Consider the following 26,853-nt stretch of genomic DNA (forward strand, 5'->3'; position numbering starts at 1 on the left):
GGGGCAGCTCCACCAGCAGTGCTGTGAAAAGTGGACCCTGGTTAACGATGAGACCCAAGCCAAGATGGCCCGGATGGCTGCTGCAGCTGCATGGGGTTTAGGTAAGGCTTCCCTCATAGGCACCCTAGTCAGTGTGGGGAGAGTGAGGCTGGGTGCTCACATCAGAAAAGAAAGCAAGGTACTGCGGCTGCAGGTAGGATGTCAGATCTGCAAAAGTGTCAACCAGTCTATGCGCCTGTCTTTTGCATCTGTCCCTACTGGATGATTTTGACTAACTTGTTAGACTTGGGTAAAAATGGCTTTGCACGGGGAAGCCAAGGAAAGCAGTGAGCAAGCATCGAAATTCAGATGACTTCGTGAGGTGTATTTGGTTTTGTTTTGGGTTTGTCTTTTTGCTTTAAACAAGTTACTGGTTTATTTTTTCTCTGATTAAAGAAATCTCAAGGTAGGACTTCCCAGACTAGTATTCTGTCTCCATTGTCATTAGCCTTTTTCCATATTTCTGCTTTGCATGGGGCCTCTGTGTTCAGTCTACCTCATGATCCAGTACAGTTGCTGGAGCTCCACCCATCATGTCTTTAACCCAAGCAGGAACAAAGAGAGAAGAGAGCTGCCTGTCTCCTTTTATTTCTTAACTTTCCCAACACATATAAAAGTGAAGAAGATCATCTATTGAGCCCCCATATTCCTTTCACTGTCTCTAACAATTATAAACATTTTAGCAATTTTGTTTTCTCTCTTCTCCTCCTTGCTGCCTGCCTTACTCCCATTCTTCAAGTATTTGAAAGCAGAGGTTTCCTTTTAACCCCCACAGACTGTAGATTTCTGACATCAACCCCCAGTTGAGAGGGTGACCAGTGTCTGTTCCAGAGATGTTAATGAGAGGGGGAGGGTCCAGAGGATGTTGCAGGAGAAGAGCTTCACCCATCAAGCCCCGAGGAAGGTTACATAACCTTCCACCCACATTCTATCCCTCTTGAGTCACAGAGCTTATAGCCTTTCCTTTCATGAGCTCTGGGCTGGATCCAACACATTTTTCAAAAATAAATTACTTCCTGAGGAGTCATTGTTTGCTATTTTGCTTTTACCCAGAGGCATAGAGAATGGATGAGCTGCTGGGCAGGAGTGAAAGGCAGGAAAATGCCTTATGAAATTGGCAGCCCTGCAGTTTGCAGCTAATGAAGCTGATATCTTTTCTGCAGATGGTCTTAGAACCCCTGGCATTCGATACATGCTCACCCCACCAGGGGAAGCTATTCCAACTGCATTCCTGGCTGCAACCATTTTCCCACTCGGCCACGACACAGGCTACTGTGCCATGACCTAGGCCATCTTTCTATTTATCTCCTCCCTTCCGAGGCAAAGGTACTGCCAGAGTGAGACGGGCAAACTATTTGTCTAGTCCTGTCCCCTGTCTGGATAATGGCCATTTTCAGTTGTTAAGGGGAAATGTAATTTCCAATGTACCATTGAACTGGGAGATGCTTCACTAGTGAGGAAGAAAGCCATTCCATCTCACCTAGAGAAACCTGAGCAAGTTCTCCAGGTTAATGAGGTACTGCATCAAACCCTCTTGTCATGCGGGCTTCGCACTCAGGCCGTTCCTCCCATCCTTCATGGAGCTCCCTGGGGCAGCGTGGAGTCCTATGTTCAGAAGACAGATGTGGCTTTGTTTGTGGGAATGGGTTGCTCAACCTCACAGAGTGTGGAGGGTTCTCTGTAGGATTTTGATACATCAGGCTCAAGTTTGTCTCGTTTGAACCCCAAGCTAAGTGCAAGTAACAATGACAAGGTCTCTTTGAGATGCTGCCTTTAGCCCAGGAAGTTGGCCACCCTAATGCTTCTCTCCCCCTCCCTCCCCACCGTGTGTGTGTGTGTGTAGGTCAGTGGGACAGCATGGAGGAATACACCTGTATGATCCCTCGGGACACCCACGATGGGGCATTTTACAGAGCCGTGCTGGCGCTACATCAGGACCTCTTCTCCCTGGCACAACAGGTAAAAACCACATGTGTACCCAGACCATCTAGCAAGAAAAAGGTATTTATGTGTGGCCTGTCAGTTCCTAGGCACATGGTGCCTGTGCAAACAGGCTGCTGCCCTTCAGCTCTGGAGTCCGGTTCAGTGAGCTCCTCAGAGAGCATCACTCTCAGAAGAAGCAGGCTGCCAGCACATTAGCCGGGGCCTCTTTCCTTTAGAGAGGGACAAGTGTGTTCCAGAAGGGACCATTGCATCGCTTTCGGAGTTAGCTTCTTGGATGCAATGTCATCACTGCATCCTTCTTACCACTTGCCTTGGCGGTCCTTGCCACAGAGAGAAACTGTTTCATCAGCCATCCCCCCTGCGGCAGAAATCAGTCACAGGTGTCTTCTGGTTCTGTAGGTGTGTCGCACGTTGATGACCTTCCAGAAAAGCCAGTGCTTTATTTGAAAGCCCTGTGCGGACTTGCAGAATGACATAATGAAGCAATCACATCCACCCTGTCGGGCACCAGACTGTCTTGAATGAGGTGCTTGGGTAAATGACCTGAGCAGTTAAAGGATGGGGACATAGTAATTAACCTTAAACATTCAAACAAGGAAAAGCTCTGCATGATGGGTTTTTAACTGGAGAAACAGAGGAGGCTGCAATTGCAGTCCCATTGGCCGTCCCTGGGGCCTTGATTTAGTGACAAGAACTGAGACGTGGGCCATCCAGTCACTGGCCCAAAGCCCCGTTTGTACATTCTTCTCCCAATGTCAGAGGCACCCTCTTCTCAGCCAGAGATGACCCCACCCCCCACCCCAAGCCTCGTGAGTGTTTGCACACTCCAGTTTCACAAATGTGACCCGCAAGGAAAAGTTGAAAGCAGGTAGATACCCAAATTGTCCTCTTGATATGCAAGAGCACAGTGATTCTAAGCACACATTTCCCCTCCCTCATTACCCAAGATTTGGGGTGTTACCATAGATGTTAAGCTTTTGGTTGCCATACATTTCTGTCTTTTCCAAGACACCAGTACTCTTCCCTTGCCGTTCAGCTCTAGGAAGAGGTTTCTTCCCTTCTTTGGTGAATTTTTATCTTTATCATTGGAATTAAAGTGAGACAGGTAACTTCTGCAGCTCATTGAAAAGCCTGAAAATAACAGCACTACCCTCAGCTCCCAAGTCCAGCACTCAACTCCAGGGGCTCCCTGTTTCTCTCCTAGTGCATCGACAAAGCCAGGGACCTGCTGGATGCTGAGTTAACTGCTATGGCGGGAGAGAGCTACAGTCGGGCATACGGGGTGAGTATCGTTTTAGGGGCCCATTCAGCTCTTTTTTTCAGAGTGGGCTACTGAGGACTCACGGGCTGCTGAGCACATGCCTGCGTGTTCTCAGCAGACACCCTGCACCAGGAGTGACTGAAATGAAGCCTGGCTTTCGGATGGCTCATGTGACACTAAGTTGGAATGTGGTTTGCTTTCGTCAGGCCATGGTTTCTTGCCACATGCTGTCCGAGCTAGAGGAGGTTATCCAGTACAAGCTTGTCCCCGAGCGACGCGAGATCATCCGCCAGATCTGGTGGGAGCGGCTGCAGGTGAGCCTGGTAGAAAGCCCTCGGTGGCCAGCCCGCCCTCCTCACAGGCTTGTTTGCTTCGAAGCAAGCCACTCAAAGGCTTTTCACCTGAGCCTTTAGCTATGAGGACTACCGCTTTCTAGCCTCCTTTTATTCTTCTCTGGGAATAGAAGAAAATGTCTTTTTTTATTAAATATATTTTTTTATTGATTTCAGAGAGAAAGAGGGAGACAGAATGAGAGAGAAACATCAATGAAGAGAGAGAATCATTGATCAGCTGCCTCCTGCATGCCCCACATTTGGGGATCGAGCCTGCAACCTGGGCATATGCCCTGACCAGGAATTGATCCATGACCTCCAAGGTTCATAGGTCGATGCTCAACCTCTGAGCCATGCCAGCCGGGTGAAGAAAATGTGTTTAATAAGTGGCACTTAAGGCCAGCCAGTGGAGAATCTTCACCTCAAAATCAGTGGCTCTCAGTTTTAGCTGCAAATAGAGTGAGCTGGGGAGTTTTTAGGAATTCAGATACCCAGGCCACTTTCCTGACCAAATATATCCAAACTTCCGGGGAGAGACCCAGGAGCAGCATCTCTTTAGCCTGATTCCAGTGGATGGCCAGCACTGAGCACCACAGCTCTAAACCCGGCCGCTGGTCACCTGCATCCAGCTCTTCCCATGGCGTTGCCTGATGTTCTCATTGACCAGTGCCGCCGTGTACAGTTCCTCGGGTCATGGTCATCCCATGATCTCTATTCAGACTTTTTCACAGAAGTGTCCAGTCCTAGAGAAGCTTTTCCATGTCCTCCATCAGTGTCTTCATCGTACATTTCTGATCCTTTTAGCATGTGGAGCTGTCGATTCCAGGTCTGGGATTCAGCAGTCTTAGGTGTTCTTGGAAAGGGCAGTTCTCCCATGCCTTGAGCAGGTAGGAGGGGAAGTTCATCGGCAAAGACAGCCTTTGCCACTTCAGAAGCCACTTGTCCCCCTGCTTGTCATATTCAGCCTCCTCCGTTTTAAACTGTTTCCTCTTGGCCCAGTCCACACCTAAATTCTGTCTTCAGAATTTGGTCAATCCAGGTTGCGCTTCCAGGCTTTCAGTAGGCTGTGACAAAGCCTTTTGACTCCAGGCTGCATTCCTGCCTAAGCAGCTCAGGGCACATTCCACTGGAGAGGAAAGAGTAGCGGGCAGAGGATCGTCTGTGAATATAGTAGTCGTTTATGCTCTGAAGTGAGCACATGTAGTTCCTTCACATGTTTTATTAGCAATTATGAAATGCCCAGTGAATGTTTTGATGGAAAATTGTCTGTTGGACACCAGAAAAGAGCAAGCATTGCCCACTTGACTGGTACACACCCTGGTTTCTTAAGTGCCTGTAATGGGGCGAAGAGTTTCCAAACCAGAGATCTGGTGAGTGTGCCAGGCTAACAGTGGGACTTTATCCAGTGGGAGATTTGGAAGGGGAGTGGACTAAATGAGTCTTGGGGAGGGGAGACCCAGGTCTGACTTTACTGTGTCCAAGATACCGTCATCATCTTAAGACTTCACCATTCCTATCTCAGGACAGCAGGATGTTTCTTGGCTGACCAGGGCCAAATTATTTCAACATCTGGGAGAAACTAGCAGATGGTGAGAAGTCTCCAAAACACTCACTCAGTATACATTTTCCTGTTTTTCTAACTTTCCAAATCACTTGTTACACTTAATGGGATAGAAAGATAATGGTCCAAGGCCTGAAAATAAAGCTTTAAGTCTGTGGTAGAAATTTGGCTTTTGTGGATGGCTTGCTGTCAAAACACTCAGCCAACTGCCTAGGCTGGAAAACTGCCATGTTGTGCACAAGTCATCTACGTTGAAATCCCCAGCCAGCATCTCCCTTGGGGCAGTGCGAGAGGTCAACCCTAGTGGCATTGGGTCTCTTCTTGCCTTGGGTTCTTTATTTGGGCTCAGCCTGTGTCCTGTTTGTCACGTTGAAAAGCCTGCCATCATTGCTCCCAGACTTTTAGACCTATTTCCTTGGAGAACAGCTCATTTGGCTTCATGGAACTCACCGATGAAGCGGTAGATCTCAAAAACCATCTCCTCATCTCCCCTAATGGTTGTCTGACTACTGATCAGTGAAGGTGGAAAAGGAGAAGTCACTGCGCTCTCAAAGTCTTTGGATATAAGATTAGCTTGGCTCCTTTGATAACAATTAAGACACTTTTTTTTAATGAAAAAAATGCATACATGTGAATGAATGAGGCACTTCCCCTTATATGTGTAGTTTTCAGTCTGAGACGAACAAAAATGAAGAGGAAAGACTTTCGCCGGGCCAGCGTGGCCCAGTGGTTGAGCGTCGCCCTATGAACCAGGAGGTCACGGTTCGATTCCTGGTCAGGGCACATGCCCATGTTGCGGGCTCAGTCCCCAGTGTTGGGCATGCAGGAGGCAGCCTATCGATGTTCTCTCTCATCATTGATGTTTCTATCTCTCCCTCTCCCTCCCACTCTCTAAAATTAATAAAAACATGGCGGGAGCTGGGGGGGAGGAAAGACTCTAAGCATAAGCAAGGACGAAAGTCTTAGTGCTGGTTTAGGCTCTAATAACCAGAAAAATAAGTGCTACCAACTTGCGAACAACACCGTGTGAAATTTTAATTATTTACACTTCCTTTTATACTTAGTTTTTTGGACTTTGAATGATACGTTTAATTTCTTTGTCAGTGATAGTCATCTTCAACTAGAGAGACTAAAGCAAAGAAAAAAGTTAAAAATGTATTTATAATTCAGAAAAGAAACTTAAATAATTTAATTCCTTTAACCTTCACTGTAGCCCTATGAAGTCGGTATTGTTTATATCCCATTTTACAGATAAGTCACAGGAAGTTCAGTAACCTGTCCAAAGTCACACAGATACTAAGTGACAGAGTCAGGATTCACGTCCCAGAGTCCCTGTTCTCTGCTTCTCGAGTTTTGAGGAGTCCCAGAGAGGGGTTTCAATCACACACAGTACCTGTCACTTGAGAAAGTTCAGATTATAAAAATGAATCTCTTTTCTGTTTCAGGGTGGATCTCCCTGTTGTTTGGGGGTGGGGGGTGGGGTGGGGAGGTTTAAGTGAGGACATATGTAATCCTCACTTCTGAATGTTCCAGGGCTGCCAGCGTATTGTGGAGGACTGGCAGAAAATCCTGATGGTGCGGTCCCTTGTGGTCAACCCTCATGAGGACATGAGGACCTGGCTCAAGTATGCAAGTCTGTGTGGCAAGAGTGGCAGGCTGGTGAGTAACCCCGCCACCCTGGGATGGGGGAGGACGCTGAGGAAGGAATGGCACGCTTGGTCCGGTCCTGTTTATACCCTGACCTCTCTTGTTTTGAAGGCTCTTGCTCATAAAACCTTGGTGTTGCTCCTGGGAGTTGATCCGTCTCGGCAGCTTGACCATCCTCTGCCAACAGTTCACCCTCAGGTGACCTACGCCTACATGAAAAACATGTGGAAGAGTGCTCGCAAGGTCTGTATCTGGATCCCTCAACAGCAGGCCATGTTCTCCAGGAGGCTCACTGGCTCAGCCTCACTGCCTCCTCAAGGCCCCAGAGATAACGGCGTCCACACCATCATGTCAGGGACTTTGCTCCTCTTAGGCAGCTATTTGGCCTGATTTCAAAAAGGAAATCATATTCAGGGAGATACATATATACCATTGACCAAACCAGTGATTTTAATCACAGTTATGTTAGCAAGCAGAATGTGCTGGAACGTAGAAAAAGCGCACTTTCTATCCCTCAGAGAAGATGGGCTGTTCAGTACCTAGACGAGCAGCATGTTTGTGAGACACTGATGAACTTCCACAAGACCAGTTTGGTGTTTCAGACTGCTTGTCTCCTTTCCTGTCAGCAGTTGGGGATTCAAAAGCAACAGCACCCAGAGTGCGATGCTGAAGCCGGTGGGGACAGGAAAGTCATCCTGCAGCCAGTGCAGGATTCCTCCTGCCTTACGTACAGACAGGTCCTTGGGAGACGGATGTGCCTCCTGGGGGGCTGGGGGGGGGGGGGGTTGTAGTTTCTATTAAGCAAGCTTCCTGCATGGTGATGATGATGAACAGAAAGTAGGCCCTGGAGGCAAAATGAGTACCTGCTGTGGCTCCTCAGCCTCCTCCTGTGGAACAGGCGGGGCCCCCACAGTGGGGCCTGCGGTGAGAAAGGAATGTGGAGCAGCCACCAGAGCCATGGCTGCCAGAGAGCTGGTAAAACCGCAGTCGTGCCTGCCCACGGCGTACTTGGGAGATCCTTGGACTGCGTCTAGAAATTGACTTCTTTTGTGGGTTGTTGACCCTGTGACTGTGTCAGCCACCCAGAGTGGGGTGGACAGCCCTGCACCCAGGCACTGAGTCTTTGGGGTTCACTTCAATAGTAATGGCCCAAGTTTCCTTTTGTTTTCTTTTGTTGTTCTTTGGGTTTCTGTTTTGGTTTGTGTTTTTTCAGTCTCTGTAAGCCTCCCAAGCCAAAGCAGTTCTGATTCAAAGCCTGACCTCCCTCCAGGCAAATGAGAAAAACAGAAGGTGCTGGATCTGAATGTAGTCTGGTTTCTTTCCTATGTGCAGCCTCCAAGTCTTTGAATGTCTTGCCGAAGGCAGGCAGAAGGAGCCTTTGGCTAATATATCAACCAGGGAGTGGCTTCTTTCAGCTTAGGACCACAGCCTAACTTCTCCACAGATTAAGGCCTTTTCTTAGGAACCCGAGTTCTGGTGGGAGACCATAAAACCACATGGGTGAAAATTTAGAAACCTATTTAAAGAGAGGTGCTGGGACCTCGAGCCCAGAGCTAGAGATGGCACGTCTTCATAAGAGTTCGGGAGAGCCCAGAGGAGACTGACCGCTGAATAACTGCTAGTGAACAAGTCACCTGTCTCTGTGAGCTTTACTTTCCTCCACTGTAAACGGACTCTCTGCCTGGCCTGAGGCAGATGCAAGTGTTTGGGGAAGAGCAGCCCTGTTCTGCAGGAAAGCGTCAGGCACCGGCGTATGTCATGTAGTGTTTTCTCAGTCAGAATGCTTCACAGAATTTAGCAATAGTGTGCTCTTTCTTGAAATCTCTATCGTCTTGCCCAGAAACCCGCAGGCAGTTAAGAACCAGGAATACCATGCCCAGCTTAAAGCTTGGACCTGACAGAAGCCCCTTCCTTCAATGACAGTTCTGTATCTGTAAGGAGAAAGAATCTTTGTTCTCCTCCTCACTTCCTGGAGTGGAGAAAAAAAAGCATTTTTAATTCCTTGCAAATAAGTTGCCTCCATGCCACAAAGTAGAGAGAGATTAGATTCTCCCACACTGGATAAACGCACTAAACTTAATACTGGGCTTCAGATCCAAACTAATACCCAGCCTCTCCAGTTGGGGCAATTTATTTTTGGCTCAGCACCTTGTTGCATCTCCCAAACAGTTTTAACCGTGGGCTCTGAAAGCTTCTGGCACCAGTTCCCAGTTTAGTTCTCACCTGCTTGATGCGCACACTAGTCACACGAGTGATCTGTCACCTGGTAGTGACTGATCTTTTCAGTACTGTCTCCCAATTCTTGTTTTTTTCTTTCAAATATGGTCAGTGCAGTTCTCATAGAAAGGAAACTAAAGGAACATTTATCACTTCCCAGGTGTGGGATGCTAATGTAGTTCATTTTTCAAAGCCAGTGGTGAGTACTAGAACTCTACGAAGGCAGCTGTCAGGGAAACAGGTGTCTTGTTAGCTTTTGGAACATCTGTGTGTCTGCCCTGTCCTCATGCATGGATTCGCTGCCTGATAAAGTGTTTGTCACATCGTTCTGGCTCGGGGTTAGCCCTAGCTCTTCTTTTATTTTTATTTTTTTATTTTGGAATGTCTTGAGTCAGCTTTCAAGTCTTCCTGCTTAAAGGGTTATTGTACAAGTTTAGGTGAAGTGCCTGACACATGGCCCATCACACATACTTCATAAATAGTATGGTTCCTGTAGGCTGGAACCATAGGTTGGGGGCCAGTATACGAATTCATAGTCAGGAGTTATGGTTGACTCCATTATTCCAGAGCACACAAGTGGCTCATCTTCTTACCCAACTACTTCTACACCAGAGACTGGCCCTGCCCCAGGACCTTTCACGTCAGGTGACCTCCAGGTTCTTGATTCGTCCAGGAAAGATTTCAAGGACAGATTGGAGTGAGAACAAAGCAAGTTTTATTCAGGTAGAGAAAAAGAAAGGTCAGCACGAGTGCCACTGTGGAAAAAAAACGAAAAGTAGGTCCGGGTGGACGCAGGCCAACTTGCAAGGGAGTTGTGCCAGCCCTAACTCTTAAATTAATACCAAGTACTTCCTGATGTTGAGAAGTATCTGAGGTTGGCCATGGCCCCCACGCCAGGGAGTTTCATTTTCCTTCAAGCCATCATCACTGACATGTTTCCTTTTTCTTTTTTTTTTAAAGAAGACTCATATGATTTACTCTAAGATCATTCTGACCTTGTTTACTTGAAGTGTTTATTCTATTCCCTCCTCTTTTGCAGCCAAGAACACATAGCCTCTTTTTTACATTCTCACATACTGTGTCTCCTCCCTACGTTAGAAGATTGAACTTTCACCATGTTTTCCATTTGTGCTTTTGATGTTTGTGGGCTCATGTATTGGACTCAATTTATCAGGATGCTGTGTGTCTGGATGTGGCAGGCTTATACAGATGGCTTGTAACTGACTCCCAGATCTCTGGCTGTCTCTCCTCTTCACTAGTTCGGCTACCTGTTCCTAATGTCTGTTTTCCTGTTTACCAGGAACTTCTGTTTCTAACCAAATGCCCTCTGCTCACTTGGTATGAAATCCTATTGCATAAAAAGATTTAACTGCTTGAGGCTGCTCTGAAGATACTGCTGCTAAGCCACCCTGTTCAACTGGGTATCTGCTTAGCTAGTGACCTTTTCCCCGTGGATGCATGGAGGGTTTGCCTGTCTCTGTGTTCTGATTTGGGTACTGAGAATTCAATCAGATTTTTTTAACTGTAGTTTTTGCTCTGCTGTAGTGTCCAAGGTACCTACGGTGTTTTAAACAAATACTAAAGTTTTACTAGCTGAAATAATTCCCCATAAGCCTAATTTCCCCCAGGGCAATATATTGATAGTGAAGTAAGCAGTTATTTCAAATTACTTCATATGAATTGTTATTTCGGGTAGCCAGGCAAGTAGCTTTTCCAAGGCTTATTAAAGTAGTAATTACAGTTGGCAAAGGAGAGCTGAGACTTGGGTTGAAAAAATATGAATCTTCCTGAAAAGCCCAGCCTTCTCCCAGCAACATGCCCAGCTGGTCCTCTGTCCAGTAAGTTCTTACCCTGCATTCAAGGTGCTCTGTTTAGAGAGGGGTTGGCTCACATGCCTGTGACATTTCCCATGAGGTTGGGCCCCATGCCAAGTGGCTCCCTGTGTCTTTGTCCTGCTACAGATCGATGCCTTCCAGCACATGCAGCACTTCGTTCAGACCATGCAGCAGCAGGCCCAGCACGCCATCGCTACCGAGGACCAGCAGCACAAGCAGGAGCTGCACAAGCTCATGGCCCGGTGAGGTCCCCACTGGCCAGGGCCAGTCACACTCCAGTCCTGTCATGCCAGCAGCCTCTGCAGCAAGGGGAATGTTTGAGGCTTCTTGGGCAGCCAGTTGCTTACATCTCTCACCATTTCCTGTAGGGATCCCAGGCAGCCATCAAATTGTGCTGCTCCAAGCCTCTGCTACTTATTTCCACAGGATTCAGCAGCCCCTGAGCACCCAGGTGTTGTTCCCCTCCTGGATATCTGGCTTCAGAGATAGACTCCTTGTTTCCAAATGCCAGATGTGCTGCTGATTTGATGTGTGACTTTAGCTAAGTTACTGAACCTCTCTGTGCCTCCAGTTCCTCATCATATAAACAGGGGATAGTGAGAGTTCCTATTTTCTAGGGTGGAATTAAGTGGTGTGAGGATTAACGAAGAGAATACATTGTCAAGCATTTGGAGCAGTACCTGGAACAGAGTGGCAGTCAGTGAATGCTAGCTGTGAATATTGTCACTATGAAGAATGGAGGAGAAGGGAATGTGAGGGAGAAGCCATATGGCATGTGGCAATAAGGAAATTACTCTCACTACTGTCACCCACAAAATTGGATTTGGGAAAGATAGGTCCATACAAACCTACTGTCCCTGGTCCCTGGTTTAAGCTAGCATTGAAGGATAAAGGTCAAGAAGAAAAGATCTATATATATAAAAGCCTAAGCCAACCCTTCAACCGGCTGATGATGCACACTGACCACCAGGGGGCAGATGCTCAATGCAGGAGCTGCCGAGCTGCGGTGACTTGGCAGCTGTGGTTCTTGGCTGACGCACCCAGAACCAGAGAGGAGGGAGCCCAATTCCAATGTGTGTCACCTGAGAAACGCTCTCTCGCAATCCAGGTCCCCTCGGGGGATGTTGGAGAGCCAGTTTTGGCCCGATCCCCACAGGCCAGGCCGAAGGACCCCACCGGTGCACGAATCTGTGCACTGGGCCTCTAGTAATACCATAAAAATTTATCCCACACGCCCATCTTCCTCCCCCGCACCCCACCCCATGTAGTTTGCAATTCTGTTGGTTCTATCATGTTGCTTCCTGAGAGCAAGTGTAACCTCAGAAAGGCTGTAGTGCTCTCCACCATAACTCCTTGGGAGCAACATGAGGGGCTTGTTTCTCTGTTTCCAGGTGTTTCCTGAAACTTGGGGAGTGGCAGCTGAACCTCCAGGGCATCAATGAGAGCACAATCCCCAAAGTCCTGCAGTACTACAGCGCTGCCACGGAGCACGACCGCAGCTGGTACAAGGTAACGCAGGGCGCGGGGCTCCCAGCCCTGCCTTCTCCAGATGGCACCCCAGCACCCGACAGCCCGCTGTGCTCCTTCGTGCTTGTGATTGGCAGCCGGTCTGATACTGTGAATTTGCTACTTTGAGTGCCGGGAGCCGGTTTTCAGGCCCCTTAGAAGTATAATCAGTGTAGAAAGATGGATTCTTTTATTTGAGAAAGATTTATTACACCTTCATTACACACATGGCTGCTGTCTTCCAGCCCTTTAGCTGCTTGTTTTCCTAGGAGCATCTGGACACATGGTTAATCTCTGGAGCTTTATCTTCCCTTGGGTCATCTGTTCCTTTCCAGCTCCTTTCTGACTTCCGTTCCTGCCTGCTCTTCATCTAAGAACTTAACTTTCTCTGTTTTTATTGGAAAGCTCTGGGTAACATCCTGTTATGCTGTAGGAAACTTTTCAAGAAAATAAACAGAATTAGGAAATGCATAAAAGATACGACTGACAATAGAGGAGCAGTTCTTGGAAGTGTACTTTGAGGGGCCTTCTGGTAATAGCTGCTTGGTGTAGCAGATGTCACTGATTTCTTTCCCGTATCCTCTTAACCTGCTAACGCTTTGTGCATTAATCCCCCGGGGCTCTAAACTTGTATCTGAAGATCACAGAAGCATCTAAAACAAAAATCTTATCTTTATTAAAAAATGCCCATTTCATGCTATCAGCATACTGTAGGACAGCTTCAGTCCAGGGCTGGAAAAGTAAATCCAGTAAACCCTTAAACATCTGGAACCGTACTAATTTGAGCTGTCTCCTGACCAGATGACTTTGCTTCATCCAACTTTTAGGAAAAACACAAGTCACACACAAAAAACTGCTTCTAGAAATTTTAGATTTTTCCTGCCTAGTATGGGTTTATGCTGTCTTCTCCATCCGTGGTGTAGTCCTTTGTGCTTGCAGGGACAGCTTCTGTCTTGTCACCATGTACCCCAGCTCAGGGCCTGGTGCATAGTAGATATACAAGAGGTATTGGTTGAGTAAATGAGGATGTGGGAGAACTGAACCTGCTCATTGTAGAATTCTTACTCATCAAGTAAAGTTCACTTATGATGAGTCTCTCTGCTTAGGAGAAGAAATGGACACGTTTTTATTAAAGGAAGGTTTTAGCAAGGAACACAAAGGAATTTCATGATTATTTAGAAAGTCTAATTGCAAACTTACTAGGCGCCCAATCCAACGCGGCCTCAGGCTTCCTGCACCACTCAGTGCTGTGCCATAGCATCACTGCGGCCCAAACCTCAGGTGTGATTAGTCCTCTTTTATCCAGTAAGCATTAGGTTCCTTCCCGCAAACAGCCATTGAGCTGCCAGGTGTGAGGGCTAGACGATGAGCGAAGTTCACCCTCCACAATGTCCGGGTGCTGTAAATGTGTTCATTTTCCCACTGTCACATGATCTGGTTAAGGCTTTCACCATCACTGCCCTGCACCTGTGCCCTCTGAAATCATCTGGTTTATGCACTGTTGCCAAAGGAAAGCTCCATCTCCTACCGAATGAAACGGGACCTCCTGGGCCTGATATGCCGGCCCCTCCGTGATCTGACCCCCCACTTGGCTAGCCTTCCCATCACCACCGTCCTGCACACACCCTAAGCTTCAGTCACATCAGTTTCTTTGTTTCCTGTGCTGGCCCCACCTGCATCTTTGTCCCTGTTCTCCCCCCGCCAGGAAGTCCTGACCGCTGCTCTCGCTTGTTCTCTCCTTGCCCATCAAAGGCTGCCCAAGACCTACCCCAAATCCCTCTGTGAAGCTTTCCAGGCCCTGTCCCTGGAATTCCCATCGTCCGTCTCTAATTGCCCGTGTCGCATTCTGCCTGTCTTCAGGTTTGTGAGTGAGCCCCCTCCTAGACTAGAAGGTCCCTGAACAGGACCAGGGCTTGCTCCTCTCAGATGCCCTTCCCCCACAGCACTCACCACAGTGTCAAATGCAGTAGGTGCCACAACATGAGTGAGCCACATCGAGCTGAGTTGAAGTTTGGCCTCACTGACCAATGAGGAAGGGCAGTCACAGCGCTCCTCCTCAGCTTTGTCCTCAGGCTCTCAGCCCTTGATGCCCAAGCCCCGCTCCGCTGCTGTTGGTCACAGCCTGTTGTCTGTCCCCACTCTGCCCCACCCAGGCCTGGCACGCGTGGGCAGTGATGAACTTCGAAGCTGTGCTCCACTACAAACATCAGAACCAAGCCCGCGACGAGAAGAAGAAGCTGCGTCACGCCAGCGGGGCCAACATCACCAACACGACCACTGCCTCCAGCACAGCAGCTGCCACCACCACCGCCACCAGCACTGAGGGCAGCAACAGCGAGAGCGAGGCTGAGAGCAGCGAGAACAGCCCTACACCCTCTCCTCTGCAGAAGAAGGTCGCTGAGGTACCCAGCCCTTCCTCCTCCGGGGACCGACTCAGGCACCAGGCGCTCTGAGTGGACACGTGGTTGGGCTTATAGGAATCTGAGGCTTTCCTCCAAAGTGCCAGATGGAGCTAGAAAGCATTGCTTATTTGCCGTGTGGCATCATTGGAGCTTTTGTGTGCATCCTTGTGTTTGGGGAGCTGACATAGCCCCGAGCCAAAGAACGAGTTCCTTGTCGTTCTTCCGGGGCATGAGCTCATCCTCCCAAGGCCCTGCACCTGTGTGTGTGGGTGGCCGTGCACATCTGCCGGTCCACTCTGAGGACAGCCCGGCGGGATCCTCCTCTGTCTTTGGGCTGTCAGTTCAGAGTGTACCCTGGGCTGTTCAGAGATTCAGCCCCACCTCCTCTGTTCAGGAAGCCACCATTACCCCAAGGTAATAACAGTTATGACACCACTGCCATTTATTGAGTACCTGCTATGCGCCAGGTACCGATGTAAAGGCTTTTCATGCATTGCCTGATTTATTCCTCACTGCCACTCTTGGAGGTGGGTGCTGTTAGTATGCTTTTGCCCATTTTACAGATGAGAAAGCTGAGACAAGAGTGTCACTAACACATACGTTTCTACAGGATCTATCCAAAACCCTCTTGATGTACACTGTCCCCGCCGTCCAAGGCTTCTTCCGTTCTATCTCCTTGTCACGAGGCAACAACCTCCAGGATACTCTCAGGTATCAGGGATGGGAAGGGGAAACTGGTAGGCCATGGGAATGGCAGAACACAGACGTTATACATAAAGTGCTCCTTCCCTTCCCCACCCCCATCAGTACATCCAAGAGGAACAGCTGAGCAGGCCCCACCCCTGTGGGTGAAACCTGCAAAGATTAAGGAGGAGAAGTGGCCTGAGGAGTCTTCCTGTGGTTTGTCCCATAGAGAAGAAGAAACTCACCTATTTGTTGAAATATTGGTGAACTCCCCTCAGCTTTAGAGCCAACTCTGAGAGGCTAAATAAATGGCATGGACCCGCCAGGCCAGAGGCTGCAGGTGACAAGGGCGGCCTCCTTTTGTTTTGGGATATCCAGCCGGCCAAGCGTCAGGTTTCTGAATTGCCACTGGTGTCTAGGCGACTCTTTGTACCTGTGCAAAGATTATCCCTGTGTTGCCCATGGGCCCATCTGTTAGATTTCTGAGCTTGTACCATGGTGATCCCTCCACCTTATCTGAATGCAATGATTATTCACTTGGGATGATCCTGTGGTGTTAGTCGAACACTGCGGCCCCCACCACCCACCCACTCGCAGTGGTCCTGAGAGCAAACACCTTGGAGAGCCACTGATTTGAGGTCCTGCCAGTTCTTCTCCTCTCAGTCTTTTTTTTTTTTTTTAAATATATTTTATTGATTTTTTTACAGAGAGGAAGGGAGAGGGATAGAGAGTTGGAAACATCGATGAGAGAGAAACATCGATCAGCTGCCTCCTGCACACCTCCCACTGGGATGTGCCCGCAACCAAGGTACATGCCCTTGACCGGAATCGAACCCGGGACCCTTCAGTCCGTAGGCCGACGCTCTATCCACTGAGCCAAACCGGTCAGGGCTCCTCTCAGTCTTAAAGGTGAGAAACACAGACGCCGGGAAACAATGTCCTGTGACTTTCTCATTTTTCTTTTCCAGAGTCCTCACCTTATGGTTTGATTATGGTCACTGGCCAGATGTAAATGAAGCCTTAGTGGAAGGGGTGAAAGCCATCCAGATAGACACGTGGTTACAGGTGAGGGCACTTGGTTACAGGTGAGCATGGGTCAGCTCTCACTCCTCCATCTCCTCTTAGAGCCAAGCAGTGTTGGGAGTAGCAGGTAGCAGGGAGTACAGTGGTGAGGAAGTAGGGATCGGTCCCGAGGTCCAGACTTCATATTTTCGTTAGTTTCTTTTAGAGAACTGAAGGGAATGAACCATTTCAGTGCCCAACAGAATCTACCAAAACAAGTGACAAGAGCTAGTCCTTGCCCAGAATAACCAGAGTTGTTTCCATGGCTCAGATGCTGCATAACTGTGTCTTTTTTTAATAAAGGTTATACCTCAGCTCATTGCAAGAATTGATACGCCCAGGCCCTTGGTGGGCCGCCTCATTCACCAGCTTCTCACAGACATTGGTCGGTACCACCCCCAGGTATGTGGAGACCTTGGGCAAGTTGCTCATTGACAGCTGCCTTTTGCTTTGGTGCTCAGCCTTTCCTAAAGTTACTCCAGAGACAGTGAGGAAATGGGGCCAGCCCCCCATCCTGCTAGAAGCGTCTGCCCCGCTGGCATCCCAGTAGCCTTTTTCAGAGAGCGGTGGCCCCGCCTGGTACTCAAACGAGCATCAGGATCATACAGTTTCTTTTGTCATCCTCCTTAAAGTTAGTGTCAGGCTCCTTTCACACATGTTTGCACATATTCCTCTCTGTTTGCTTCAGGCCCTCATCTACCCCCTGACTGTGGCTTCTAAGTCTACGACCACAGCCCGTCACAATGCAGCCAACAAGATTCTGAAGAACATGTGCGAGCACAGTAACACCCTGGTGCAGCAGGCCATGATGGTGAGTCGGGAGCAGTGCGGGCTTCCACTGACCCTGGTCGCCGGGCCAGAGGGCTTGAGCTATTGTTTATCTTCCTCATGACAGTGCCGCATGCTCCCTCTGGCTGCCAGAAAGAGCACCTTCTGTTTCTCCAAGACATTCTGAGTTTCCTTTATCCTTGGTCTTCTCCCCTCCCCTTTGGGATCCAGGTGAGTGAGGAACTCATCCGAGTGGCCATCCTCTGGCATGAGATGTGGCACGAAGGCCTGGAAGAAGCTTCTCGTTTGTACTTTGGGGAGAGGAACGTGAAAGGCATGTTTGAGGTGCTGGAGCCCCTGCACGCGATGATGGAACGGGGACCCCAGACGCTGAAGGAGACATCCTTTAACCAGGTACGGGGTAGCAAAGCCTGGCAGACATGGCCCAGAGCCTTTGTCAGACCCCTTTCCTTCTAGCCTCTCTACTGACTTGAATAAGCTGTACTGTGTCAGAGGTCACAGGATATAAAAACACCAGAAATTTAATTGTCATTAAATTATAAACCCCCCCAAAATTTTAAGTGGAAAACCACACGATCCGTCACGAGATCCTACTTTACCTAACAAGCCATCCTGAAATTGGGAGCTCCAGGACTGGAGAGCTGCAGAGCGGCCCTTGTTGAGCCAGCCATGCCGCTGCCTCCCAGCCAGTGTGCTCCGAGGGGTGCTGCTGTCTGCTGGGATTTAGCCTGCGGCTTAAATCAACACCCGGGACCATTTGTGAATTTCCCCTGCATTCCTCTCAGGCATATGGTCGAGATTTAATGGAGGCCCAAGAGTGGTGCAGGAAGTACATGAAATCAGGGAATGTCAAGGACCTCACCCAAGCCTGGGACCTCTATTACCATGTGTTCAGACGAATCTCAAAGCAGCTGCCTCAGGTAGGATCTTCAGGTTCTAGCAGGATTAACTGTCATTATAGTCCTTTCTGTTTTACTACCTGCAAATGTTCTAACACTAATCCCGAAGCATCTGCTTTTACTTGTACTTGCAAATTTGGGACAAGTCATTGCTATTAGCAATTCATTAAAAAATACTTAAATTGCATGTTAGTTCCTCCCTGGAGGCAGAAAACTAATCCCTGTGGTAATTATTCACAGCTCACATCCTTAGAGCTGCAATATGTTTCCCCCAAACTTCTGATGTGCCGGGACCTTGAGCTGGCTGTTCCAGGAACATATGACCCCAACCAGCCAATCATTCGCATTCAGTCCATAGCACCATCTTTGCAAGTCATCACATCCAAGCAGAGGCCCCGGAAGTTGACACTTATGGGTAGGTACCACTATGTGCGTCTCCCTCGCACCCTGGCTGAACCCCTACCCCAGCTTGGAAATTACTGCTTGCCGTTCACACTAATCTTTCACATGCTCCGTCTCGCCCGTGTTTACTGTGAGGGGAATAGAGGACAAGTGGATTTCTCCTCATTCCATCCTCCTTGGGACTCCTAGTCCTTCACAGAGCTGCACTTGTGTAAGTGAAGCATAACGATCCTGCACAAAACCAAGTGGGGGGCATTGTGAGCTTGCAGCATGGAGGAACTGAGGCAGCGGTGGGGGAACTGGTGAGGCCCACAGAGCCATCAGGGTGCGTGGACGTGACAGGCTACATTGAAGGAAGACCTCTGAGCTCTGGACTATTCTTATTTTTTTTTACCATCACAGCCTGTCTTTGTGGGAAATGATTGTGTAAAATCCAAACAAGTGGGAATGAATTCTCACAGAGAGGTTTGCTGCCTGTCGGAGAGTTTTGGGAGGCCTAAGTACTCTGGTGGCACTTTGCGGTCTTTTGCCTTTAGTACTAATGCTCATGTTTTCTAAATGCAGTGATTATTCATCAGCACCAATTCCTTGTCCACAGTGATTGTCTCTCCACAGACAGGTATCTTCTAATACTAAAACATGTGTCAGTCAGGTTCCCGGCAATATTTAAAGAGACCTAATGAAGGAGCTGTTTCCAGAGGTGTGAGCAGAGTTAGGAGAACCAACAGTGAGAAGCTATTCCCCCCACTCTCCAGACCCATCAAGGGCTTTTACCACCAGAAGCTATAGCTCAGGTAGAGGGACGTAGCTGCTTCTAGAACTGTGGCCAGGCTGGGTTTTGGGCAAATACCCTGACCTCTCTCTCTTCCTGCATTCTATACCCTGATCTCTTTCTCTTCCTGCATTCTATATCCTGACCTCTCTCTCTCTCTTCCTGCATTCTATACCCTGACCTCTCTCTATCTTCCTGCATTCTATACCCTGACCTCTCTCTCTCTTCCTGCATTCTTACCTCCTGCCAGTGTCCTCATTGGCCAAGCCCAACTGGGGGCCCAGGTGATACAGTCTGGAGAGGCCAGGCTTCTCAGGTCAGAGCAGGACAGAGAAGGCCAGAGTGTGTTGGGAAGGGAAACATTCAGAAGACCATTTCTATGCAGAATCATTCCTGGTCCTGCCCTGGCTAGTGTGGCTTATTTGGTTGGAGCATCATCCCATGCACCAGAAGGTCACAGCTTTAATCCCCGGCTGGGGCTCATACAGGAGGCAACCAATCGATGTATCTCTCACATTGATGTTTCCCTCTCTGCCTTCCTCCCTCTCTAAAATACAATAAAAAGAATCATTCCTGGTCCTCAAAGACAAAGCTTTTTAAATTCAATTAATTAATTAATTAATTTTGGTTAATCCTCACCTGAGGATATTTTTCCATTGAATTTTAGAGAGAGTGGAAAGGGGAAGGAGAGACATCAATTAGTTGCTTGCTGCATGCGCCCCAATAAGTGCCAGGGACCCTGCAACCCAGGTATGTGCCCTTGACCAGAATCAAACCTGGGACCTTTCAGTCCACAGGCTGACTATCCACTAAGCCAAACTGGCTAGGGCTATTTATTTATTTTAAATATATTTTTATTGGTTTCAGAGAGGAAGGGAGAGGAAGAGAGAAATAGGAACATTAATGATGAGAGAGAATCATTGATCAGCTGCCTCCTGCACGCCCTCTACTGGAAATGGAGCCTGCAACCTGGACATGTGCCCTGACTGGGAATCAAACCATGACCTCCTTGTTCATAGGCCGATACTCAACCACTGAGCCACATGTCAGGCTCTTTTTAATTTGAACATCACATTGAGGGAACATCAAAAGCAGGGCTGTGTTCTTTTTATCAATTCTAGGGTGTTTAATATGCAGTCTGCAGGATCTATTGAAGACAGTGGTGGTCTACTCCCTGACAGGTTTAAGACCCTCTGATCTCCACTAACTGCTCCTACCATTCCTTACAGGCAGCAACGGGCATGAGTTTGTTTTCCTCCTGAAGGGCCATGAAGACCTGCGGCAGGATGAGCGAGTGATGCAGCTCTTCGGCCTGGTTAACACCCTTCTGGCCAATGACCCAACATCTCTTCGGAAGAACCTCAGGTATTCCGGATGCATGGAAATGGCAATGATTTGAGAAGTCTCCTAGTTTTTTCCTACATCCCTCCCATGTAGTCACGTTCTTGTATGAATAAAAATAAGAAAAATATATACGTGACAGGAAGCCATCAATAGCCAAGGTATCAAACAAAAAGAAAAATCCTCCATATTTTTAGAGTATGCGCATGTGAAGTGTCTTTAACAACCTCCAAAGGATCCAGAATGGAACACTTTGTGGCCATTAGACTGGAGATTCTGCAAATTTGATGTGTTGTAGCTGAGGTGGGGTTCCAGCCCAGCCAGACCTTTCCTATCCTCTGTACTTTTACCCCTCTTTCTTTTAAGAATATGAATATTTACATTTCTAAGCTGAGTTGGAACATGTGAGAGGTTATTTTAGGCTTAGAAATAATCACTGAATTTCCCCTCAAAGCACTGAGTTTGTTAGGCTGGTTGAGAGACTGCTGTGCTTCTGTACTGTCAGTGCACCATCTTTATGTGATGCCTTATTCTTTGCCAATGCCCTCATCACACACCTCACAACAGCCCTGTGCAGAGGGTTCATTGAAACTAGTTTGCTTGTGTCGTGAGCGGTCAAAGGTGTACTCTGTTTACTGTACAATAATCCTGCTTTCCTGTGGGCACCAGCATCCAGAGATATGCAGTCATTCCTTTATCAACCAACTCGGGCCTCATCGGCTGGGTCCCCCACTGTGACACGCTGCATGCCCTCATCCGGGACTACAGGGAGAAAAAGAAGATCCTTCTCAACATTGAGCATCGCATCATGTTGCGGGTATGTGATGCGCTGCCAGACCCAGCCCTATAACGTCTCGGAGCGAACTTGACCAGGTGGGGAAGGCTATGCAAAGCTGTTTTTCTGTGCTCTTCTGTATGTCCATCACTGAAAATCGATTTGAGGGAATTAGGCATTAAAGAAGGTTTAAGGAAATCAGTCCTAAAGAAGACAACCTTCTCTAAGAAACAGAAGGACCCTAAAGCCCAAAATTTAAGATTTCACCATCCGAGGTGAGACTGCACAGTATGACTTAGAGTACCCAATGCATACAGCCCTGGCCTGTGGAGAAATAATGTTAGGAGCTGTGTAGGTGATGAGAAAGAATTGTTACCCAGAAACGTGACCGCTCCGGTGCTCTCATTCTCAACAGTGGGCTTGTGCTGCTGTGAGGCCTGATGTTTTACCCTCAGGCTCTGGCAGCTCCTGTGGTCCTAAGGTGAGAGTGGCCCCTCCCATTTTTTCTTTTGCACCGTTCTTATTTCACTTCTCCTTTTGGCTGTGGTGGTGAAATTGGAACCAGCTCTGCCTCGACCTCAGCCTTATTTCTTCCTGGATTTAAGCTGCTTGTCTTGGGCTGCTTTCTCAGAATGGTTGTGTCCTGTTACAGATGGCTCCTGACTACGATCATCTAACTCTGATGCAGAAGGTCGAGGTGTTTGAGCACGCCGTCAATAACACAGCCGGGGACGACCTGGCCAAGCTGCTGTGGCTGAAAAGCCCCAGCTCCGAGGTACGGCACTCTCGGCTCCACGCACACGCTGCACTTTGGCACCCACTCTTGTCAGGAGGCTTTCTCGTGTTCATGCTCCTGTGGGCGCATTCTGTCATGATTAGCTGGAGATTATGTGCAATCTTTTATTACAAAGATTAAATGGGTAAGCCGTGCACTTTAGCAGATGTAGATTTAGTACTTTAATGTTTCTCCTGTTACTTATGATAGTATTTGAGTTCTTTATATATTAAGGTGATTAAATCCTTTTCATGTGTGTTATAAATTACCTGTTTATTTGCTGTTTTAATTTTGTTAATGGTATGTTCCTTGGTTTTGAATTTTGTTTTGTTTTTTATATACAGGCATTTTTAAAGTTATAAATTATCAGATTTTTAATTATTTAAAATTTGTGCCTTTAGCTTTATATTTAGAAAAACCCTAATTAAAAAAAAAGAAAAAAAAGGCCCTCTGCACTTCAAGATTATATCTTTTTACATATATCATAATAATTATAAGATTTGTTTTTGCATTTAAATCTTTAATCCAATTTGGAATCTAGCATTAGGATATAAATTTTATTTTCTTATGATGACTAGCCACAATATTTACCATATAACCCATCCTTCCCCTATTTAAAAGATTCTTTTTATTTGTTTGTTTGTTTGTTTAAATATATTTTTATTAATTTCAGAGAGGAAGGAAGAGGGAGAGGGGATAGAAACATCAATGATGAGAGAGAATCATTGATTGGCTGCCTCCTGCATGCCCCACACTGGGGATCGAGCCCGCAACCCGGGCATGTGCCCTGACCAGGAATTGAACCGTGACCTCCTGGTTCATAAATAGATGCTCAACCACTGAACCATGCCAGCCAGGCTCCTTTTTCGTTATACACTAAATTCTTATATGCCTTTGGATTTCTTTCTAGAGCTTCTATTCTCTTTCATTGATCTTTCTACCTGTTTCTCCTCAAGTACCGTACTATTAATACAAGTCTCTTCTCATTGACCATTTTCCAGATACATTTTGGAAACATTTTGTCAAGGTTCCCCAAAAAAGTACCACTGAATTTTTATTGGAATTACATTAAACGTATCTAATAATTTGGGAGGATATCTTGACAATCTTAAGTGGATATCCTTAAATAGATATTTTCATTTATTCAAGTCTTTACATTTCTAAGCTGAGTTTAATTTACTTATTCATCTAAGTTCTGCACATTTTTTAGTTTATTTTGAGCATGGTTTATTATTTTTTATAATTGTGAATAGGATCTTTATTCCATTCTACATTCTAACTGCTTATGATAGAATATAAGCAAATAATTGATTGTGTACACTTATGTGGAAACTATTTAAAGTTTCCAGAGCCTGGTTCACTCATGCTCCTGTGTTCTAGGTGTGGTTTGATCGAAGAACCAATTATACCCGCTCTTTAGCTGTCATGTCCATGGTTGGGTATATTTTGGGCCTGGGAGATAGGTGAGTGAGTTTGATTTGTTTCTTTAAGTCTTCTTTCCCCATGTGGTGTTCTTGAATGGTTTTATTTTGTTTTCCAGTGAGATTTCTGACCATTGGTAAATGTTTGTATTTTGTACTTTAGGCATTTTTTGCGGCATCAACCTTAGTCTCCTATTTATTATCCGTGCCTGCGAGCAACACATCAAACTAAAGGGAAGGAAAATCATAGTTCAAGGGTACTACTTTCTGCATAGATTGGTTTCATGTATTAAAAAACCATATTAAATCCAGTTGATTTGATTGATTCAATAAACATTTATCAATCACCACTATGTTAAGATAAATAATTCTATTTCTGTAATTGAAACCAACCAAAGTAGATCCTGCCAATATTTCTTCATAATAAATTTCATCTTAATGTACTGACTGGAATAGTAGTTAAGGAATGTTCAGAAATTGACTCAACAGACTTTTTTTAAAAACTACTTCTCTTATGTCCACTATTTTTTCTCCTGGGATCATGTCTCATACACTTATTTGAGAGTAAAAATAATTTTATCACACAAAAATAATAAATACTTGTGTTTTTTTAAAAAAGCAGAATGCCTGTTTACAGAATTCAGGTGGTCCTGCCTGGATGGGCTCGGGGCTCAGGGCGATGAGGCCCTGTGATAGGTCTGAGCAGTAATGACAGAGCCTGTCACTCTGAGATGCCAGCGCTGCCAGGAACAATTTATCTTGTGACTAGATTATCATGGTATCGTGGGCAACTTGTGATTCACGCAGATAAATCCTGTTTCAGGCCTAGGGCAGGGGTTGGCAAACTTTTTCTTAAAGAGCCAGATAATATTTTTGGCTTTGTTGGCCATATAATACGATCTCTGTCACAATTGCTCATGTCTGCTGTTGTAGCACAAAAGCATCCTGGAGCAATACTTAAACAAATGAGCATGACAGTGTTCCAATAAAACTTTATTTACAAAAACAGGTGGGGGCCGGGATTTGGCCTGACAGCTGTGCTTTGCCAACCTGTGGCCTAGAGTATCACATACTTGGTGATTTATTTATCAGTGTTGCTCTCTTGATACCCTCCCGGTCTCTATTCTGTTTCTCAAAGACACCCATCCAACCTGATGCTGGACCGGCTGAGTGGGAAGATCCTGCACATTGACTTTGGAGACTGCTTTGAGGTGAGCACATGTTCCAGAGCAGCACAGAAAGCTCACCTTCCCGGATGACCAGTTTTCACCCTCCTCTGACCATTTTGGCAAACTCAAGCTCACCCCTGCCTCTCCTGCCAAGGTGCTAGGAAGTCAGTCTAAAGAATGAAATCCATGCTCTTTAATACTTGGTTTAGTTGGATTCAAACTGCCCTTGGGGTAAGGGCCACTCACTCACTGAGCCTCTTTGAATGGAGGACCCTCATCCTCCGCACAGCCTGCCGGTCCAAGGCCTGAGCATCATGCACACTTTTTCTTTTTGTTTCTTCTTTCCCTCTTTTTTTCTTCTTAGTTGTCTTTCAAATCCCTGTTCAAGTCCCCTCACTAAACTCAAGTTACTTCATTTCTGTGCTTAATTGAAATAGAAAGGAAAGGAAAGCCCCCCTATTTACCTGGCATTAGCTAAAGAAAACAATCTAACGACTGGACTGGGTTTTTCCCTTTATCACCCTGTAGGTTGCTATGACCAGAGAGAAATTCCCAGAGAAGATTCCATTTAGACTGACAAGAATGTTGACCAATGCTATGGAGGTGAGTAGATATTGGTAACAAGCTGCTTTGAAATAGGGGCAATACAGTTACAACCCTGACAACAGACTTGCTTGTTAGAGCTCACCAGTTCCCCAAAATGCCTGGAGTATTTTTGTAGTCTTTTTCTGGTATTTTCCATTGTTTTAAAAATAATCAATCTTTGAAAACAAAAAAAAAACAAAAAAACAAAAAAAATAATAAAATAAAATAAAAATAATCAATCTTTGAAAGTATTACCATTTTTTATGTCACATGAATCACAATTGTGACCTCACTGATCCCTTGCTCTGAAGACATTCCCAGCCTGATACATGGGTATTGGCCTGTGTCTGCTTCCTCAGTGGGGGTGGTGGACCCTCTCGACTGCCTGACTTTTGGTCCTGAGGCCTTAAGGGGCCAGTATCAGTGACTTGTGTGGTGAGTGGCTCTGGCCCTTGTGCAGGTTACTGGTCTGGATGGCAACTATAGAATCACATGCCACACAGTGATGGAAGTGCTTCGGGAACACAAGGACAGCGTCATGGCTGTGCTGGAAGCCTTTGTCTACGACCCCTTGCTGAACTGGAGGCTGATGGACAGTGAGTATTAGCATGTGCCTGGGAGCTGGAGTCCGCACCCTCCCAAATGAGGAGTATTTGACTCAGTACATTTCACCAGCCTGTGGCCTTTCAAGCCTGGAGCCTGAGCTGTATTACTGAGCAATTGCATTACATTTCACAAAGTACTCTGGTGTTTGGAAATGAATTTCAAGTATTTTTATTAACCAGAACATAAAACTCCAGTCACCAATTTGAATATTATCTAAAATATTTTTCAGTATAAATGAAGTACCTCAGTGCTTTTTGTTTGTTTAGGTTTTATGTAGAGTAACAAGCTGGAATTTTGATAGGAAATGCAAACAGTTGTGATTTGAGTCAGCAATATCTCCCTCTGCCCTTTGTTCCCACCTCCTTCGAAGTTTATTAACACGTTAAGCGCCCAGTCAGTCACCGGTGACTGACACTATACTTTCCATCCGGAAGACAAAACAGGCTGGGCGCTTAACGTGTTACCAAGAAGAGTTCACTAACAAGAGGAGTCTGATCACTGCGATTAAGTCATGCTTTTACCTTAGGAGATCTGGTTTACGTTCTCTAACTCCAACCCGACGATAGAGCGTCCCTCAGGATTGCACATCCATGCTCACATCCACCCACGACTCCTGAGTGATACACCTTTGGTTCTGTCTTAGAGGATATAGCTTTTGGAAATACTATGCTTTTATGATTGTAAGAAAATATCACATCAGCCAAGTTACTTTCAAGTCAAAGTCTGAGGCACTCTTTAATCATCCCTTTACTTCTTTCTCTAGCAAATACCAAAGGCAACAAGCGATCCCGGACAAGGACAGATTCCTACTCTGCTGGCCAGTCAGTAG

The 26,853-nt window shown here is 46.7% G+C and overlaps 1 protein-coding gene across 1 annotated transcript; it reads left to right on the forward strand.

Annotated features, from left to right (window-relative positions):
• On the forward strand, positions 1-26,853 carry LOC102437790 (serine/threonine-protein kinase mTOR-like; the record flags this gene model as incomplete). The annotated part of the gene is made up of 24 exons (XM_006108289.2): positions 1-101; positions 1,883-1,998; positions 3,188-3,265; positions 3,451-3,558; positions 6,671-6,796; positions 6,896-7,027; positions 10,963-11,078; positions 12,228-12,345; positions 14,496-14,744; positions 15,355-15,455; positions 16,397-16,493; positions 16,794-16,892; positions 17,179-17,301; positions 17,490-17,672; positions 18,065-18,199; positions 18,419-18,593; positions 20,582-20,717; positions 21,363-21,510; positions 22,121-22,243; positions 23,624-23,706; positions 24,803-24,875; positions 25,362-25,436; positions 25,879-26,014; positions 26,788-26,853. Coding segments are annotated over 24 exons (2,897 nt in total), but the record flags the coding sequence as incomplete, so codon positions are not given.

Source organism: Myotis lucifugus, unplaced genomic scaffold (assembly GCF_000147115.1).
Source record: "Myotis lucifugus unplaced genomic scaffold, Myoluc2.0 scaffold_2030, whole genome shotgun sequence".
Lineage (NCBI taxonomy): Eukaryota > Metazoa > Chordata > Mammalia > Chiroptera > Vespertilionidae > Myotis > Myotis lucifugus.